Source organism: Nycticebus coucang, chromosome 22 (genome assembly GCF_027406575.1).
Source record: "Nycticebus coucang isolate mNycCou1 chromosome 22, mNycCou1.pri, whole genome shotgun sequence".
Lineage (NCBI taxonomy): Eukaryota > Metazoa > Chordata > Mammalia > Primates > Lorisidae > Nycticebus > Nycticebus coucang.
The window spans coordinates 3,731,541-3,752,220 of NC_069801.1; the positions used below are offsets into that span (position 1 = coordinate 3,731,541).

General features: G+C 55.6%; 1 protein-coding gene across 5 annotated transcripts in view; it reads left to right on the forward strand.

Moving 5' to 3' along the window:
• KCNAB2 (potassium voltage-gated channel subfamily A regulatory beta subunit 2) overlaps positions 1–20,680 on the forward strand; it is an 83,833-nt gene that overhangs the window by 26,470 nt on the left and 36,683 nt on the right. The window contains exons 2-4 of one of the 5 annotated variants that reach the window (XM_053576574.1): positions 9,630–9,743; positions 10,830–10,871; positions 18,365–18,608. In XM_053576574.1, coding sequence (XP_053432549.1) covers positions 10,838–10,871; positions 18,365–18,608 — 278 coding nt within the window. In that variant the 5' untranslated portion in view covers positions 9,630–9,743; positions 10,830–10,837. Of the gene's footprint in view, positions 1–364; positions 675–4,973; positions 5,339–9,629; positions 9,744–10,829; positions 10,872–18,364; positions 18,609–20,680 lie in introns of those variants that run through there. The other 4 variants (XM_053576571.1, XM_053576572.1, XM_053576570.1 and 1 more) reach the window with 4 other exon arrangements.

The following is a 20,680-nucleotide window of genomic DNA, read 5'->3' on the forward strand; positions in this document are numbered from 1 at the left end:
TCCAGGTGCTTCTGCTGTTGCCTGAAACAAGTGACACCCATGCTATGTAGGGTCAGGTTGGGCGATTGCCGTGGCACCAGTCCCCTCCACTCAGGCCTCAGGAGCTTGGAGGGGAGACAGAGGTTCCTCTGTAGCAAAAACAGGTTCCTGGCCACTACCCCTCACCCCTAGTAACATTTGCACCTTACTTCTTCTCACGCCCCCTTCCGGCCGTGTCTGAGCAATCTGGGTGGTGCTGGTGGGGAACTGGGTCAGGTTCACCTCCAGACCCCTGCCCTCCGTTCATCCACAGGGCAACCAGGCCTTTCTTCTAGTTCTTCAGGGTGACCGCCCACCAGGCAGCACCAACACTCGACAGCCTCTGTGGGCAGCACTCGCCCTTCACCGCCAGATGGCGCTCACGGGGAGGCGTGGGCTCCGGTCTGGGGCGCTGCCTTCTGGGGAGAGGAAGCGCCTTGTGCAAGTGTCCTTCCGCGACGGCGGTTTCCAGCAGTTACACCTCTTCCTGTCTCTGCCGAGGCACACCGTCACCGCGCGGGGCCTCCAGGCCCTGCCCACCGAAAGGCGGTGGCTTCATCCCGCGCAATAGTCACAGCAGATACTTCAGGACTTTGGCGGGAGGATTTCCAGGGTTTGAGAAGCCACATGCAAAGTTTCATCAGCTCAATAAGCAGGTGAGTCCTTTCCTGAAGACTGCACGGCGCTGCCAGGCAGCACAGGCCTCCTCTCTCCGCCCCTGCCTTGGGTCAGTGCTCCCTGGGGGTCTGCCGCGCGCCCAGCATGAACAACAGGCCCGAAGCTCCTGCCCTGGGGGAACTGGCATCCCTGCAGCCTCACAGGATGTGGGGGCAGAGGCCAAAGCCGGGCCAGTCCCCTGTTGGTGCTGCTGTAGCCGATCTCCAAGGTGGCCCCCCCAGGTAGCCCGCCTCCTGTGTCCAGGTCCCTGCTGTATTAGGGTTGGTCTTTGTTAAGCTCTTAGCCCTTGTCACATGGCAATCGACAACAAAATACAGGGTTGTCATCCTTGAGACCTCAGGGACCTAGGGATCTGCCTTCTGGAATCTTTGAGCTTCTGCAGCGATCCGGAATTTGGATGTAGCCACAGAGAACCTGAGAGCCATATCCCATCACATCACCATGAATAGTGGGTCATCCCGTGTGTGGCTTGTCATGTTTATAAAAGAGTAGGCTTTGGAGGAAGAGTGGAAAAGATAAGAAGAACTGCTTAACAACCAATGAGACCAACAGAAAGAGAAAAGCAGAAGCTATTGCCCCTAAAAGTGTGAAGACCCTAAAAAGCTGATTTTTCTGGAAAAAAATCAGGACACATTTGTGCAAGAGCAACTTCATCTGTCTCCATGCAAAAGGCACAGATGTTCAAGAAGGAGTTGTGATCAGTGACTCTCTAAGAAGCAGGCTGAGACCTCAGCCCACAGCCTTCCCCCATGAGCCAGGGCTGGCCAAAGGCTGGTCCCAGCTGGGTGGCCCTCACTGTGCACCCCCACCCATCAGCACACTTTACAGATGGAGAAACTAACCCTGGAAAGCTTGAGAGATTTGCCCGAGGTTATGCGTCAGTGGATGGCAGAGTTAGGATTCAGTCCCGTGGCCAGCTCCAAAGTCCAGATCTGAGCCACTGGCTGGACCCCACCTCCTTCCCTGGCACCTGGAGTGGTCTCCTTGGGTCACCCAAAGAGAGTGGAACTGTGTCATCAACTCAGCCCCAGAAGAAGATAGGAACAGGTACAATGTGCTCTGGCAGGATTTCAATTGAGAGATTCCCTCTCAAGAAATCTCACGAAAGGAAGGTTCCAGCCGGCCCAGGTTTCTTTGAACAGTGGAACCCAACAGTAAAGAGACAGGTGTGGCCTCCCCAGTAACAGGAGGGCTCCCAGTCACCCACCGAACTTGAGATTTGACATCAGTGCAATGACCCTAAAGACGGAATCACAGCAGACGTGCTCCCTGGAGCACTCATGTGATGTGCTCTGCACCTTCTGAGTGCCGATCCTGGTGGCAGGTCGCAGCGAGCACGTGAGACATCACACCTGCATGGGGTGGCTGGCTCCACGCTGCGTGGGGCTGGTTTGCCCAGTCTGGGCTGGGTGGCTCATGCATGGTCACCCAGAGGCATGGTAGCAGGGTGGCCCGGGGTGTTCTGCTCACCTTCCACTGGCCACACAGGAAGGCAGCACCAGGAGTTCACCGACCCACGTGTGTGTGTGTGTGTGTGTGTGTGTGTGTGTGTGTGTTGGGGACAGGCAGCAGAGTCACACAGCAAAGGACACAGAGAATGGGAGAAGTAAGGAACCCTCATACCCTCCTTCTATGTAGATCAGGTGCCAGTCCCGTCACCCAAAAGACCTGGTGACCAGGTCAGGTTGTCCCCCAGCCAGGCCAAATCAGAAAGTGTCTTCAATTACTTTGTATCTCTATCCTTGACTCCTGGACCCTGTTCTGGCCTTTGGCATGATTCCTTGGCTTAGGCCTTCCTCTCTCTCCTGGACCCACTGAACCCTTCCCGTCTCATGTGAGCAGCTCTAGATGCTAAGGCTAAAGGAATCCGAGAGACCCCGAAAGCTCCCACTCAGACACCCGGGGCACATTTGCCCCCAGAACAGGGCCATAATTTATTGCTCCCTCCCACAGAGAATTGTAGCCCCGCAGGCCCACTCTGCAGATGAGGAAACCAAGTCTCGGAGAGAGCATGCTGGGGGCCCTAGGTGAGGCCCCTTGCCTTGGTCTGCCATAGCCGCACAGCCATGCAGCCTGCTGCTCTTCCTCCTTGCGTGTGTGAGTGCACTTGTCCTTGATCACATTGTAGGTCCAGCTTTCCCTGAAAACTGCCAGCCAATCCCAGGCTTTCCCCAGGGTCCCAGGGACCAGCGTTACAAAAGGGCCCCAAGAGCTTTTGGCCAGTCCCTGAAATGGTCTGCCCTGCCAGGCCATTCCAGGGCCATCTGTGGCGTGGAGGACCGTCTGAGACCTCCACGAATTCCTTTTTGTGTTTTCGTTCTGTTTGAACTCGGCTCTCTGCATTCAGACTCCAAACCAGCATCATAGTTGGCCTTTCTAGAGAAACTGCAGTGGAGAAGACAGACGTACCGAGAGGTCACGGGGAACTGGATATTCACACAGCCTCAAAGAACCCTGCTGGCCATTCTTGGACCCTAGTGGACACCACTTAACCAAGTGACCATGACCATGGGCAGACTTGCGGACCTCCTGCTTGGATTCCTGAGAAAGACACAGCCTCACCAAAAAAGTTTAGCTAAATCTGATTATAAGGCAACAATCAGACAAATCAAAACTGAGGGACATTCTGCAAAATACACAGCCTAAACTTTTCAAAACAACTCAAGTGTCATGAAAACAAAAATAAAAAAGTGAGGCTTGGTGCTTGTAGTTCAGCGGTTGGCGCACCGGCCACATACACGAGGGCTGGCGGGTTCGAACCCAGCCCGGCCTGCCAAACAACAATGACAACTACAACAAAAAAAAAGTGGGGCTTTGTGGTGGCCGCCTGTAGTCCCAGCTACTCGGGAGGCTGAGGCAAGAGAATCGCTTAAGCCCAAGAGTTTGAGGTTGCGATGAATTGTGACACCATGGCACTCTACCAAGGGCGACATAATGAGACTCTGTCTCAAAAAAAAAAAAAGGTGGCAATTGTGGGGGAGGGTTTGTTTCTAGGTTAATAGAGAAATAATCCACACCCTTTGTGAGCCTTCATTGGGTCTTGGATTTTTTTCTTAAGTTATAAAAGATATTTTGGAATAACTTGGAAAGTCAAGACCATGTATCAGGTGTTACTGAATTAGTTGTCTGAGGTATAATCATGGTGCTGTGGCTACATATGACAAAGTTCTCAGAAGATGTGTGCTGAAGTGGGGAGATGTAAAGTTCAGGAGATCACAACTTGCTTCCAACCAGTTTTAAAAAAAGTGTGTGTGCATGGCCAGAGGGGAGTGGGAATATATACAAATGAGGAAAATATAAACAATCGATGTTTAGGTCAAAGAGTATGTGGGTGTTTACTGCTATTCTGATTTTTTTCAACTTTCCTGAGAGTTTTCAAAATAACAAGTTGGTCAGAAAAAGAAAATGGGAGACTTTCTCAGTCATCTGTCATCAGCTCCACATAAAGCTAGGATTCATTCAACATCTTCCCTCCTGGGTTCCAGTCATTCCCACATCTTACTTCTCTGCTCCCGTGAGAAAGTTTGGGCATGGCTTTATAATGCCCCATGCTTCAGTTTCTCTAGATACAAATACGGGAGATTTGGTCAAGGTCACACACAGACCAAGTGCAAGTGCAGGAGACCAGAGAGACCCAGACTGTGAACTTACAGCCTGGACCCTGAGCCCTGTGCTCTCTCAGCTGCTGGACTTCCCTTCTGAGTCTGGGGTGCAGTCAGACGGTTTCTGAAGCCTGCTTTCCCAAGAGTTGGGGGTGCCAAGGGTCTGGGGGCACCCCAGCTGGCTCTGCCTGCCTCACTCCACAGTAAAGGAGCTGCTGCAGCAGCCAGGATTCCCAGGCTCTCCCCCTCCCCCCACTAGGATGTCAGCTCCACAGGGATTGGCTACTCATGGATGTAGTCGCCCCTGATTGGACGGTGGCAGGTGCAGAGTGAGGAGGTGGGCTCTGGCGGATCGGATCTGCCCATAGGTCCTGAAATGCAAAGCGGGGGTGATGGGGAAAGCTCACCAGCCCTCTCCCTGGGAGGTAGTGGTCTGGGCTGCTGGGCATCTGGGCAGGAATGAAACACAGGTGCTCTTGGTGAGCTGCTGTTCCTTGTAAAGTGGTCATCAGAAGGTGTCCAGCTCTTGCCTGTGGCTGTGTGCTAGGGAGCTGGCTGCTGGCACGGAGGTAGCCTGACCCGAGGGTCAGTACTTCGTAGAGTCTGGTGTAGCGGTCAGGAGTGGGTCAGGTGGCCCCCCGGGGACACCTCCCTAAGGGTGACCAGTGGTACCTGTCCTTCCTGCACCTGTAGCTGCCCCGAGCACCCCCACTGGACAGAGCGGGCACTGCACCCTCCGGAGAGAGCCACCCTCGCTCCAAAGCAGGCCCTGTCGCTGGTGTCCTCCTCCCTCCTCTGGGGTGTGCTGCCTGCAGTGACAGGCCGGTGAGGCCCCACCGCCTGTCTGGTGCCCTCTCTCCGTGGGACTTCAGCAGACAGGGTCGCAGAGGCAGTCGTCCAGCTCTCCATCCATTCATTCAACAAATGCTTGTTGAGTATCTCTCTGCTGGTGCCAGGCACAGCGGGGAGCACAGCGGACAGAACTCCTGCTTCCACAGAGCCAGCATCTTGGTGGGGAGACAAGCAGGGAAGTATTGGCGGTATGTGACCAGGCGAGAGTGTCAGGGAGAAGGGACCACGGCACATGGGGAGACATGGCGAGCTTTCCAAAGAGGTGTCCAGGGAAGACCTCCATGAGAAGGTGACCTTGGCATGACGAGGCAAGGAGGAGTTCTCCCCAGGTCTTGGGGGTCAGAGACTGAAATCCAGCGAGAGGAAGTGCCGAATCCTGGGGCGGGATCTGGTCTGCCGGGCTCTGGACCGCCGGAGGAGTGAGCAAGGGCCACTGCAGGGGTGAGCTTGGAAGGTCAGACAGCAGGGCCTGGGGGCTACTGTTGAGATCTGGGCTCTGACTCTGGGTGGAATGGAAGCCATTGGAAGGTTTTGAGCAAAGGAATGAGATGGTCTGACTTACATTCTAGAAGGCCCTCCTGGCCCTCTGAGCAGACTGTTGGGGTAAAGGTGGAAGCCAGGAGGGCTTTTGGAAGCTGCTTGGAGGACCAACAAGAGGGCAGGCGGTGGCCTGAATTGTAGGGGCTGGAGAATGGGGTCCCGGTCCAGTGACGATTGCATGTGGGATGTGGGGGGCAGAAAGGAGTTGGGATGACTCCTGGAAACTTGGGCTGAGCACCTGGGAGGGCTGGGGCTGGTGGATGGGGGAGAACAGCACATGGTTGGCTGGGAGCTCTGCGTCCAACACATGGACCTGAGGCCCTCGTTCCACGCCCTGGTGGACCCTCTGCAGGCAGTGGAATGAACAAGTCTGGGGCTCAGGGGTGGGGGTGTAAATGTGGGGTGTGCGGCATAGTGACAGCTGAGAGCCAGGAGACGGGTGGAAGTCCAAGGGGCTTCGTATGGATGGAAAAGTGGCTCCTGGCCTGAGCCCGGGAGGCACCAAGGTAGAGGCCTCAGAGCTGAGCAGGAAGCAGCCGGGGGCTGAGAAGGGGCAGCTGAGCAGGTGGCAGAGCTGGAGAGCGTGGGGGCCTGGGGGCCAAGAGGACCTCGGGCAGCACCACCGTCACCCCAGTTCCATGGGCATCGTCAGACTTAGCAACAGGGAGGTCACTGCGACCTTGGTGAGAGTGGCTTCCACTGAGTGGGGGCGGGGGAGGCTGATAGAGTGAGTTTATGAACTGAAAGGAAGAGAGGGACTGCAGACTACAGTGAGGACCGCTTGAGAAGCTTTCCTGTGAATGGAAGGAGAGAAAATAGGACAAAGTGGAGAAGGAAGTGGGTCCAGGAAACTGCTTTTTGTTTTCGGAGATGAGAGAAACTATAATGCGTCGTGTGCAGGTACGGGGCTTCGTGAAGGAGGAGGCGCTGCAGGGCGCCCTTGAGTGGGTGTGGACGTGGTGTGGCCAGTCCACCCGGTTCTCTGCAGGAGGGAGGCAGAAAGCTCGGGGTGCTGGTTCCTGGGGGCAGGCTGGCTTCTGCTCACTCCTGTTCACGCCGTGCCCTAGGAAGCGGCAAGGTCAGAGGTGAGAGAGATGAGAGAAGGGTTGGTGACTTCAGGAGCTGCTGGGCAGGTCTTCCCTTGGGAGTAGGAGAGAGAATGGCCCAAAGCAGCTGTCAGCAAACTTTTCCTATAAAGGGCCAGACAGTGAATATTTTAGGCTTTGCCAACCTGCCAGTCTGTGCTGCAACTGCTCAACCCTGCCACCGCTGTAGCTCAGAAGCAGCCTTAGATAATTTGTAAAGAAATGGGCATAGAGATGTTCCAGTTAAAGCTTTATTTACAAAGATTGTGGATGGGGCCTGCTGGTCTAGGACCCAGCCTCCAGGCCAGAGGCCCTGAGTGTGGTCCCTGAGCCCTGCCCCACATCCATGGAGCCAGAGCCTCTTGGTCTCCAAACCTTTTCAAATGTAAGATGAGTTTGTGATTCCAGAATCCTAGAACTTAAACACCCCTGAGTGCCACCACCCAGCAGGTGCACCCAGGGAAAACCAAAGAGGAGAGGGTGGACTATGAGAGGGCCACACACCCCGTTACGGGCACAGGGATCCCAGCCCCCGGCTCCTTCTGCAAGTCCGCGTGAGGACATCCTGCCTCCCACTCTCCCCATGACCCAGGGACCAGGTTTGTTTACACGTCCTCCATGGGGGCCTCCCTGAGGATAGCCAGGGGGATGGCTCTGCTCCATGCAAGCCTACGCCCGGTGCTCCGTAGCACCCACTGCTCTGAGGCTGGTTTCCCTCCTGTGTCCCCAAGCCACCCGGGTGTGCCTCAGGGGCAGGGACTCTTGTTCACACAGGAACCCTGCAGCACCTGCGCACAGTAGGGCCTCAGCCAGAGCTTCGTGTGTTGAGGAACATAACATCCTCTGCCTGAAAGCACGCCAGCTTTTTAATGACCTTAGCGAGATGATTGGATTTCCTGCCTCAGTCACCTGTGAAGACAAAATGGAGGAGCAGCAAACGGGCTCAGGGAGGGACGGCCCTCAATGCCCAGCCCCAATGCCGGGATGCAAACGGGCTCAGGGAGGGACGGCCCTCAATGCCCAGCCCCAATGCCGGGATGCAAACGGGCTCAGGGAGGGACGGCCCTCAAGACCCAGCCCCAATGCCAGATTGGGGCGGGGGGTGGGGGGCTTGATATGCCCCAAAGCTGGGTAACCAGCCACGTTCTGCAGGAGAGACGCTGCACAAAGTAAATCCCAGCCAGCTTAGGGCCCAGAAGTGCCGTGTCCATCAGAGACTCAGGGCTCTGTAGCTGAGTCCTGCTCTCCTGCCAGTGAGGGGTTTCTGGTGGAGACCTGGGCAGGTGGGAATCTGGTTAGGGCCTCTGAGTACCAGTGGCCCCAAAGGAGCCACAGGAAATGGTGATCAGAAAGGCCTTCCCTGTCCACCCAGGTCTGCCTTGCCAGGGGCCACCCCACCAGCAGGACTGGTGTGAAACGAGCGTGTCTGGAGCCCCATGGGGCGAGGTTTGCCCAGCGTCACATCACTGCAGTTCCAGGAGTGCCCCAAATGAGCCAGGAGACAGGCAAAAATCAGCCAGGCGTCTGCTGCACTTATCATGAGGATTTAATAAGCGCATTATACTTCACTCGTGACTCCGTTCTGTGTGAGGTTCTTTATGAATAAAACTCCAGGGGACCCTCCCCTGTCACTTGCTGTGGGTTGTCACGGTGGGGAATCTTTGCTGTGTCTTCTGAACCTGTTTTTCTGTCAGGTCCACACACACACAGGCCCCACCCCCTACCCCCATCCTGAAGAGACCCTGGTTATTAGCAGGACTCCAGTGGCAGAGAGTGGCCGAGGAAGCCAGCTTCCTGGGGACAGTTCTGCAAGTGACTGTTCTGGGGGAAAGCAGCGTCAGCTGTCAGAGCCTTCCAGATCAGACTTCACTCAGCGTCAGGTTCCCCGCCAGTTTCTGGGGCCATTTGCAAGTGGGCAGGGTGCTGGCCTTCATCCTCACCATCTATTGCTGCTGTAACAAATAACCACAAACTTAGTGGCTCCGAACAGCCCAGACTGTGATCTTGCAGTTTCTGTGGGTCAAGCATTCAGGTAGAGCTGGGCTGGGTCTGCTGCTCCAGGACCCCCCCCAACCTACACCAGCTCCAGACTGAGGTCAAGGTGGTGGCCAGGGCTGGGCTTTCATCGGAAGCTGCCACTGAGGAAGGATCTGCTTTCTGGCTCCCCCAGTGGCAGATGGGCTCCCCCAGGATGCTATACAAATGACCCCTGACCCCCTCCATTTGAAGGACTCACTTGTGAGCTGCTGGACCGAGAGCTCAGCTCCAGAGGCTGCCCTCAGTTCCTGCCTCGTGGGCCTCTCTAGCAGGCCAGCTTACTCCATCAGAGCCGGGGAGGGAGTGGCCACTAGTAAGACAGAAAACACACCCTGTGTCCCTCCTGCTGGTTAGAAGAGTCACCCAGCCCACACTGGAGGGGAGGGGTTGCAAAGCAGCAGGAGGCTATGATGGGCTGGAACAGGGCCAGGGGAGGTGTCAGGATGACCCTGGGGTACAGCAGTGTAGCTGCCTGGGAGAAGAGGGCAGTTGCGAGCTCCATCTGTGCACTGGTGCCCTCTGGGCTGTCCCTTCTGCACACTGTGGGCAGCAGAAACCTCTCCCAGGGTTTTAGAAAAGCAGTCGGGGAGGTGCAGAAGGACCACAGGCCACTTCAGGTGGCATAGTGAGGTGGTGGAGGGGAATCTTCAGGGTCATTGTACCTGGCCACCAGCCCTGTCCAGGCCTGTCTGGAGAGGGGTTCACAGATGCACTATGAATTCAGCGTGCTGGGCACACACAATCATGGGGCCTCCTAGCCAAACCTATTCAATCTCTTTTAATCACCACCCTCCTCTTCCCCTTTTCTTTCTTCCAGAATTTTCTGCCTGTGAAAATCTAAGCAGGTCGACTCCATGTATCCAGAATCGACAACAGGCTCCCCAGCACGGCTCTCCCAGCGGCAGACGGGCTCCCCCGGGATGCTATACAGGTGACCCCCAACCCCTGCCCTAGTTCCCTCCCAGGCTCTGTCTGCCTCTGAGGAGGGGTCTCCAAGACCACTGCCCTCCTGTTGGGAGGATGGAAGCACCAAGTGGGGCCCACGGGCTCTGCCTGTCATAGGGCTGAGAGGTGCACGCTGGTGAGCATTTTCTCCAGGAAAGGAACCAAAGCTTTAAAAACCAAAGTGGGAAAGAAAAAGCAAAGCTCTTCCGGTGGGATTGAGCCAAGATAGACGCCTTTCTTATTCCTGACTCTTCTGAAACATTTGCTCATGGGTAACAGAGAGACCCAAGAGTGTGCACAGGGCCTTTGCCTGCATCCTGCACACACGCTCCCAACACCTTGGCTTGTGTGGCCCCGTGATCCTCCAGTGTCCCCAGCACCCCCAGTGCCCCAAGCCAGGCTCAAAGCCTTGCAGGCCTTTGGGCACCGCATCTTTCCAAAGCCCAGACAGGTGGGGGTGGCCAGATGCTCACGGGGCACCCACGACCTCCTCCCGTGAAGGCCACTTGCAGACACAGCCCTGTGTGTTCCATTTGCACAACCGCCAGCGCCGAACAGCAGGGCCAGCCATGGAGGGCTCAGAGCAGAGCACAGAACCGGTGAAGACTGGGGCATGGGCAGGACCCCTAGGTCATTGTTAAGGCCCAAACCAAAGCCTGTGTCTGTGGACACTGCAGAGGAGGGGTGACTGTCCTGATCAGGGCCCGCAGTTGTGGGCAGGTTCACCAGCTCGTGGGCTAACCTGTGCTCCTGGCCGTGAGGTTTCACCCATCGTCCTGGGCATTTTATGAAGCCTGTTAGAGAATGCTATAAGGCCCTCGCCCGGTTTCCGTGGTTTGAAATAGGGCTAGGCATGGAAGGTCCCCGCATGCAGTAGGAACGGGCTGGGGCCTCCACACATGGCCACCGGGTGGCGCTGCTGCGGAGCGTTTGGTGCTGGCTACAGGCGGGTGGGGCTGCAGGTGTGGGTGATGCTGCCTGAGCTGCACCCCTGGGGGCTGGTGCCAATTGTGGACTGTCTCTCTTCTCTCCCTCTCCCCTTTTTTTCTCTTGCCTCCATTGCTGTCCGAAGTACTCGGTATGGGAGTCCCAAAAGACAGCTCCAGTTTTACAGGTAATGAGTTTCCGTTCTCCCTAAAACCCAGCAAGCTGAGGCAGGGGCGTGGGTGGGAGGTCTGTGCCCACCCCTAGCAGGTGCTGGTGTCTTCTCTGAAGCAACACCACCCACACACACCCCAGGCTCTGCTGACCGCTGTCTGTGCTGTCCCACAGAGCATCATGCAGTGTCCTGATGAGATAAGTGATGTCGGGTGTGTGGTGTGTGTTAACCTACTGGAAGTTTGCTTTGATTTGAGCAAGTGGACTGACCCCTCCCTAACGCTCAGTCCAACCCGCCATTGAACTTCACTCATCAGGCTGTGGGGAGAGGCCTGCCCACCGTCGCAGGCTGGGGCTTCTTTACTCATTTTCAGAGTAAAGGACGATGTGGTGAGCCCATCGTCCCTCCCTTTGCCTGTGAGTTTGAGCTGATTTGGAATTCACAGAGCTCTCAGGTTCAAAGGCCTTCTGGGGGCGGGTATGCTTCCAATGGGACCTGGAATGAGGGGTTCATGGTGTCATTACACTTCTCTGTGGGGGTTTGCCTGGTGAGAGGACGTGGCTTCAAGAGGCCCAGGCTTACGGCCCAGCCCGTCCTCCCTCTGAGCTGCCTCTCCCTCCCCTGTAAGTAGGAGACTCACTTTCTTGGTGCCATCTCTAATGCCAGGAAGTAAATGTCAGAGCTGGGGACCCGCCGGTCAGCGAGCTCCCCAGCCTGGGCTCGCAGGGACTCACACAGCTCTCGGCAGCAGGCCTTCCTATGTTTGGGGATCTTGGTATACAGGTCTGGGAGGTCTCTGCTGGGAACCTGGGTGGCAACACTTGGGGGTGTTTGATGCTGATGCATCAGCTGGGAGTCCCGGGAGATGGGTGCAAGTACTGACCCTGGGTCCCACAGGACTCTTCCCTCGCTGCTAGCCTTGGCCACCCTGAGGATGACCGTGGGCTGGAGCACTCATGCCCATAGTGCCGCCCTTCAGCACCTCCTGGGAGCTCTCGCTCCTTACAGGCAGCTCTCAAGAGACAGCCAATTCTGATTCTACCGAAATTTTGGCTAGATCTGAACTTGGGCTTGCAAATCCAGTGTTTACTGGATGAAATGTTTGCACATTATACACCTGAAATGTATAATGGCGCAGCTCACCCCAATGAATTTATGCACTTGTCCCAGGGTCTGACCAGCAAAGCCAAGCGCACACCTAAACCACACCCTCATGAGCCTGGGGCACCTTGGTCCTTGGCAGGGAGGGGTGAGGTTGGACGAGCAGACAGAAAATTGTCAGGTGTAACTGAGGGGAGGTGTGAGTCTTCCACCCCACTCGCCAGCCCTCAGAACCTCATGGGTTCAGCCTGTTGTCCACCCCCCAGGGACCCTCTGGATGAAAACCCAGAAGCTCTGGAGACTCCTTCTCAGCCTTGCAGCTCCCTGTCCCAGTGCCCACAGGTGCTGGCTGTCCTACCCTATGGGTCCTGGGGTAGACTCTTCACATGGACATGCGGGTGTCTGTTGTGGCCCCTGGTGATGACCACTAAGAGCTGGGATCTTTGTTGACAGACTGGGTGCCACTCCCAGTTAGGCACCCCTGTCACACAGCACTAAACATGGCTATTCGGTAGTTAACTTATTAAGCCTCTAGCAGCCACCAATGTTCAACTTGTGTGCCCCACCCGGGCAGCTCCCAGGGAGGAAAGGAGGAAGACCTGTTATCAGTCAGCTGGCCACCAAATGCTGCATAACAAACATCTCCCAAACTCAGTGCCGTGCGACTGTTATCATTTCTTTCTTCTGTGTCTGTGGTTGACTGAGTCAGCTCATTCAGGCCAGCTCAGCTGCGTGTGTCCCCAGGCTGCTGGTTGGGTCCAGCTGTTCTCCATCCCAGACACATTCTTCCCATGCCAAAAGGGCCAGAGGGAGAACAGAAGCATGCAAAGCCTCCTAAGACCTGTGGTTGGGACCAGAACGCCATCACCTCTGCTCACGTGCTTTTAGCCAAAGCAAATCTCATGAACTAGCACAAAGTCAAGGGGCACGAAAATATATTCCCCTTACCAGTGGGAAGAACTACAAAGTCAGGGCAAAGGTCATGGATACAGAGAGAGGTGAGCGACTCCAGACCCTGAATAACACTGACAGTATCTAGGAGGCAAAGCATATCACAGGAGAAGCCCGAAGAGCTGCTCGAGTTCTGATGAGGGGCGGCCACAGCCGGCTGGGAGAGCGAGAAGGCTCGTGCAGAAGGCACAGGGGGTCTTTGAGCTGGACCTTGCAGGCTTCAACACAGAGATTGGGAAGAACATTCCAGCAGGAGTGTTCCAGGTTCCAGTGCTCCTACGTTCCAGTAGGAGCCTAAACCACAACTTGGAGGTGTACCAGAAAGCAGGAAGTGGCAGCTACTCAGACTGAGCCATGAGGGATATGACGGAGGGCGTGAGAGGTAGATTAGGGTCAGGTCAGAGAAGGCCTTGGATGCCAAGTGCAAGGGCTTCATGGGGCACTGGGGAGCCTTATGGTATAGAGGCAGGGCAGGGGTCAGAGCCTTGTAGTAGTGAGGAAGCCTGGTAGCAGGGAGCAAGACAGGGGTGGGGGGACCTGAGTGTAGTGAGGCCAAACTGCAGGGCCATGTCCATGGGCTCAGCCACTCTGGGGCAGGTGCTGAGTTGCAGAGCAAGACAGACGGGAACAGTGCCCTGGGGGAAGGGGTTCCATGCAGACCACATTAGTCTCACGGGCAGTGAGGCTTGGGGCGCTGGACGAGGGGTACAGAGAGGTGAGCTGACAGAGCAGGCTCATGTCATTGGGGTAAAGCCATCCTAGGTCACTTGCGGAAGCCTGCCTGGGTAGCAGCCCAGTGCCAGGCACCCCCTGACCCCAGGTCCTCTCTTGGCTCCCATTTCCCTTACCTTCTTCTCCATGTCTGGGGCACCAATTTCCTGTGCCGCCCTCCTCCCCCAGTGGCAGCCGACACACAATTGTCACAGGATAGACAACTCCGCCTCCATCCAAAATCCCACATGCACTGGTGCACTTTCCTAGTTGGAAGATAATGTCACAATGAGACCTTTTTTTTTTTTTTTTTGGCATCCTGGAATGACACACAGTCCCTTAGAGGTCACAACCCTGGGGCTGGGGCTCAGCATTCAGCCTGTCCCCCGAGCACAGCCTGGTTTGGTGCCGTCTCAGAGCGTTTCCCAAACCCCAGACCAGGACCTGTGCTGCGCCCAGCCTGGAGGGAGTGGCAGTGTGGTCCTGCCATTTACAGGTCCTGGCAGTCCAGGATATGCTGATCAGGGGCACAGCTGTGCTGAGGGGATGAGGAGAATGTGTGTGTGCTGAGGGGAGGCCTCTCTAGTCCCCCTTTGCTGTGGGCAGCAGGCCCTGAATAGGTATCTGGCTGCCCCGCTGTAGGCACAGTTTAGAACTGGGGGCCTCAGGGGCTGCAAGCTCTGTCCCCACTCAAATAATAAATGGCAAGGCCAGCCACTTCCCTCCTGTAGTTCCCAGGGCGATGTGTCTGGCACACAGGGGCAGAGGAGGCAATGGGGAAGGGCTCAAAGGACCAGCAGGCCCCCCACCTGGGGCTGCATCCCACCCTCCATGCCCGGCGTTGGCCTTGCCAGGCTGCGCTGTGGAACTGCACTTCCCGAGCCTTTAGAGGAAGAGGCGCTCGTGAATAATTCAGCCTCCTTCGCTGAGATGAAAACACCCTAATAGAGCTAATGGACTCGCCGCCTCCAAACTCCTCCGTGGTGGGACTCAGCTCATCCACCAATTGCTTCTGACGTCCAGTGGCGACACTCCCTAATGAAAAAGCCGCACCAGGTCCGTAGAGCGCCTGGTGATCCCTAATAAACCAGACTGTGGCCTTATTACCAAGAGACACCCAGGGAGGCAGGTGAGTTGTCCCTTCAGCCCCAGGAACCTTCTTAGGGGGATGCCACCTGGGGCAGGCATCCCCAGGAACTAAAACAACAGAGAGGACAATATTTGGTGGATGCTTTCGGCTGATCTGGAATTAGAGCCTCTGCAGTTTTTCAAAGCATTGAGCCTCAAGACAGAGCCGCCCTGGGTAAACTTGAGATGACTGTGCCGGGAGGATGGGGTGGGTGGGTTTCCTCCAGCCTGAGCCTGCTTGTCCCCAGACGGTGCCACGGGCTGGCTGTTTCCCTGTCTGCACAGACGCGGGTTCACCATTGATTGCGATTCAGCATTTTTGCATTTTGCCGAGAGCTGTCAGGGAGGTGTGGTCGCTGCCCGAAAACTCTGTCCAGGAAGCACTTGCCTGGGGGAGCCGGGGCTGCTTGTGTTTGGGCCTTGGTTTGCTGACTGTCCCTGAGCAAAAATCATTTTGGTTCTGTGCTGATGCCATGTGGTGTGTTGTAGAGCTGTGCCCTGGAATGGTAAAACCTTCCCCTCCATTTCCGCTTTCAAGAACTTTGGCTGGTGTCTCTGACATGTAGACAGATGTCATCGTCAGGAAGAGGTGTTCAGGACTCCTTCTGGGTCTCATGATTTGCGCTCCGTTGGCTTTCAGTGAGCAGACTGCATTCAGAAACTCCAGGTAGAAGCCTCTTCAGGGAGGTAGCGGTGTCTGCTGACTTAATGAGGCTAATGTCTTTGTTTCCTATTTCCATGCCACGGTGTTAATGCACGTGAATTCCCCCGAGCCCCCCAGACTACAAGAATAGATTTGCAAAAGGCAGGCCCTGGCCCAGGACAGAACTTGTAAGCACCACATAATTAGTGATGGCTATTGAGGAGGGGGCTCATTTTTCAGGAGACTGAGGTGGTGGTGGGGTGTCAGGGCACAGAGAACCTCACTCTAGAAAGCAGCTGGGATCTGGGATATTTCAAATCCGAGGTCAAGGTCACTATGCATTTGAGCTCAGGAGATGCAGGGAACCCAAGGCAGGAGCCCCAGCAGTACCGTACCTGGAGCCCCTCAACCATGGACCTGACCCTGCTATGGTCACCTTTGGAAAGGAGCCCAAGATGAAGGTGCAAGGGGGAGCTGGACTTTGATCTCTTCTGCCCCTGGACAATCCTGGGACAGAGCAGGTGACTATCAAAGACCCCTCTGCCTTCAGACACACCATCCTTCCTCCCTCCCAGGGTCATGTTCCCTCAAGTCTGCAGGGGTCCCTGCTGTGCATGGCGGTGGACACTTCATGGCACTAGGCCTCTGGGCCTCACCCTCCCACCCGGTCCAGGAACCACCATGCTTACCCACTCCCCCTTCTCTGCCTGAGAGTCCCCTGGCCCTACACCACGGGGACACAGTCTGAGAAAGAGGTCTTGGGCTCCCTCCATGCTGCAGGAGACCCCACCCAAGGCCGTGAGATGAGCTGCAAGGAAAGGGACCAATACCCATTGGCCATTCAGATCCTGGCCACCCAGCTGGGGGCTCACCAAGACCTGTTCTTACCTACTCCCTTTCGCTTTCCCACCTGGGGCCCCAGACTCTGCCCTGCACCCATCTTGTCAGGAATGTGTGTGTTCTGTGCGAGAAGGGACCATTATTAACCTCTGTGTTTATCCTAGCAAACGTTCTCTAGTGATAGCCGGCATCTGCATGGCTCACTTGTCTCGCTCCAGCCCATGGCCATGTCCCCTCTCAGAGAGGTCCACACTGCCTGCGATGTGCATTTTTCTCTCCATTTATCATAAGTGATGCCATATCTCATGCCCCCTCCCAAGAGGTGTGCTCCTGCCCACATCACCAGCTCCTGCCCAGGTGCCCGCGGCAGCCTGGTGCCACAGAACTGTGCCCACCCACTTCCCAGACATGGAGAGGGAGGCTGGGAGCAGTCAGGGTGCCTGCCTGGGTCATGCTGTGACCCGGGCACTAAGCCACACTGCCGTCCTGCCCCAGGGCCTTGGCTATATTTTCCGAACCTGACCAGAGTGGGGCTGCTTTTGTGAATAATGTTTTGAAAGCTAATGGCTATTGATCTCAGCCTGGCTGGGTCTGGCAGGAACATGCAAGTCTGAGGCAGGTCCTGCTTTTCGGGAAGAGCCTACAGCGGCAGCCCCATCCCTAGGAAGTGAGGCCAGGTCTTCACACACCTGCACAGGGCTGGTCCCGGAAACTGCTTGATGTGTGTGAGGGGGGCGGCAGCCGGCAGACAGGGAGAAGGGATCCCAGGCAGTTTCCAACAGGTGTTCTGGACCCCATTTTCTAAATCAAATCTCATCCTGAAGTTCAAGCCCCTCTTCTGGCTCCAGAATGATTCTCCAGGAAGGTGGGCTGTCCATGCCAGGGTATCCCCACCACTTTAGGGCTCAGCTCCTTGCCAAGGATAATCAAACTTGTTCTCTCCTGGGACAGAAGATGGGGACAGTGCTGGTTGCCTCCCAGCTCCTAGAGCCAGGCCAGGATCCCTCTCTGCTGCCGACCCAGCTGAAGTGGTCTGTACTCTCTCCCTGGAGACCATGCCAGGGCGTGCCAGATGATGCAGGGCCAAGGCAGAGGATTCGGTCAGGTAGGGTGGGGGCTGCTGAACTGTGGATTCCTTTGCCCTGTGCCTGCCACTGTGTCCTTGTGGTCCAGTCACGGATGCACAGGGCACAGATACACAGCCACGATGCTGCCCTCACTGCTCACTTTTAGGCGTGTGAATTAACCCCAGTGGTGGTATCTGGACACTTTTTGTAACTGATCACTATATCTCAGGCCTCAGCCTCCTTCTTGATAGTGACACAAATTTCCGTTGCACAGATGGACTGTCATTCATGTGACCAGTCCCTTGCTAAACATCACATCGCTGTATGCTTTTCCTCATTTCGGGTGGCTCTTTAGCAATGGTTCTTAACACAGCAGCTGAGAGTCCCCAGCTAGCCCTGTTTCCCAGGCTGCCTCCACCTCCGCCTCGTTATATGCACTCTGCTCAGTCTTTCCATCGCTAAAAGCATGAACCCTAAAGATCTCGCAGGCGCCCTGGTGCTGTAACAAGCAGGGACCATGCTGTGTGGATGGCCCTTGCCCTTTACAAGGCCATGAACAATCAGGGCCTTCCTGGGGTGGGGCCCCCGTGCATGGGGGTGAGGCATCTCCCTGGCTTTGCAGTAGGGTTTGCTTTTTCAGAGGCTTGTGCGCCTTCTCCAGGCCCGTTTTTACCCTGAGCATTGTGATGTGGCACCTCAGTCACCTCTATCGAACAGCAACTGGGGGGCTCCAGCTCAGCATGTGTTCCGTGCTCCGTTCTCACTTGGATGCCTCAGGGGTGGTGCCCCGCCTGGAATGTGGCTCTGCCTGTGCTTGTCCTGCCAATGCAGGGGGCCAAGGGGGGTGGCTTAGCCAACGTCCCCAGCACACGCCACTCAAGGACTGGAGCTCTCCAGCCAAAAACATTCACATCCAGGGCCAGGTTCCTTTCCCAGGCGCCAAGACCCGTTAGCGGCAACTCTAGTTGGAGGGTATTTGGCTGCAGCCGCCCCCTGCCCTGGGGCCAGCAGGGCAGCCTGGGGCACTGGAGTGCCGGCACACTCTCTAACAGTCACTGTGTGGACAGCGGCAGCTCTGGGGGCAGGCAGCACCATGCTGTCCATGACCTACAGCGAGAGCCTGCGGAGCGTGAGCAGCAGGTGCCACTCTGACTGGGCCCTGCACCCCGTCCGCCAGACGGACACGCTGGAACTGCAGAGGCTGCGGGAGGTGCGGGCGGCCGCCCAGGCCAGGAACATGGAGAGCTTCCTCCGCATGCACGGCCTCTCCCTGGACGGCTGCACCGCACAGCGCACAGGCATGAAATATCGGTAAGGGCTGGGCAGGGGGGTGGTGTGGGAAGTCCAAGGTCAGCCCACAAAATGTATAAAAGAAGAAAACAAAAGTCTTCTACAGCCCTCTCCTGTCCAAAAGATAAGCACCATTGAGAGTTGGGTACGTTTGTAGTTTCTGGAGGGAACTTTGTAGAAGAGGCCGTCTAGTGCAGTTGCCTGCATCTCTTACAGCTTCATTGGGAACCATCAGTTACTAGGGGTTGACAGACATGAGTTAGTGAAGATGTCTTAATTCCACATCTCTAACAACAAATCCATCTGGCAGCAGGAACAGAAACTTGGGGACAAAGAAGCACTCCCCTCCCTCATGTCCTCAAATCGGTCTGTCCCTGTGAGAGTTGGTTTTAGTAAGTGGCCTCTGAATTGATTCATCAAACTGTAACTATGATAGCAAAGGCTTTGAATTAAATGTCCCATGTGTCCCCTCAATGGTATGCTTGTAGGTCTAAATTTTCTTGGAACCTCAAAACGACGTTCTTTCTGTCAAGTCCACGCCTCTTCGGGTTCAGCACCTGGGACAGCGCTCCAGCTGCCAACTTTGTCCTCAGAAAGTCTTAGAAAGTGACCCCAGGGCTAGAGAGCTGCCTGGCGCTTTTGTTTATACATGCCTATAGATGGCAACTTTGCAGCGTTATTTCCTGGGCCTGCCAGGGACAACCCTTGTCAGAGCCAAAGGGGACCCTTCCCCACAATCCGTGTCAGGATTTTATTTGCTAAACCCAGCAAATGAAAATACAACCTGCCCAGTTCAATTTGAATTTCAGATAAACAACAAATAATTTCTATCTATACTTAAGTCTCAAGCAATATTTGGGACATCGTTATACTAAAAAGTGATTCTGTTTCTGTGAAGTTCAAATTTAACTGGGTGTCCTGTATTTCATCCTTGACGTCCATCTGAGACAGTCCCTGGGGCTATTTGGCTGCTCTCCAGAGCGGAGTGGAGGCCAGGAACGTTCAGGTGTGTTCAGGTCCACAACGAATCTGGCCCTTCTGCCCATTGAACATGCGGCTGTGTTTAAAGAAACGAAACACTTCTGCTGTGAGTCCATTAGATGGCAGAGTTTTTAAGGCTTTGTATTCTCAACACAGCTCTAAGGGAAGGACAAAGGATCGGCCAGTTTGGCCATAACTGGAAGTCCTAATACTCCTAATGCTGATGGAAATTTCTCAGGAGGGAGGCTCTGTGCCTTTGGGGGTGGTCACTGATACCTTTCCTGGATTCAGCAAGTGTTTGCTGAGTGCCGCCTTGGCAGCAGGCCCTGGGCGCCATCCTGGAGAGGCACAGACAGGATCAGAAGGCCCCACCCTCAAGGCAGCTGCATCCTGGTGGGGGAGGTAGAGGAAAGGCAAACAATCAAGTAAACACCTTCTAGTAGCCGCAGCTGTGTAGCAGAGCAAGGCGACAGAGAGGGACCAGGGTGGCAGGGAAGCTGAGACAGAACCTCTGAGAGAGGCACCATCAGAATATGTGGGAAAGAACCTTCCAGGCGAAGGAGCAGCGGGTATGTCAGAGGAGATGAGAGAGGGCCCTGGTGGCCGGCTGGGGTGAGGATGGTGGACGGCACCTGGGAGGAGGCAGGAAGGGACTGCACCTTGTCCTCCAAACTCTGGGAGACCCCCACCTCCCCCAGCATAGATAGGATCTATGATGGAGGTAGGTATCCTCCTAAAATCCATGTGCACCCTGACCTCAGAATGTGCCCTTATGTAGAAATAAGGGTCTTTGCAGATGTAATTAGTCAAGGTAAGGTGAGGTCATCTGGATTAGGGTGGCTCACACCTGTAATTCCAGCACTTCGGGAGGCTGGAGCATGCAGAGTGCTTGAGGCCAGGAGTTTGAGACCAGCCTGGGCAATGCAGTAAGACCCCATCTGTACCAATTAAAAAAAAATTAGCTGAGCATGGTGGTTTACACTGATAGTCCCAGCTACTTAGGAGTCAGAGGCTGAGGGATCACTTAAGCCCAGAAGTTCAAGGTTGCAGTGAGCTACGATCCTGCCACTGCACTCCAGCCTGGGTGATAGAGTGAGATACTGTCTCTAAAA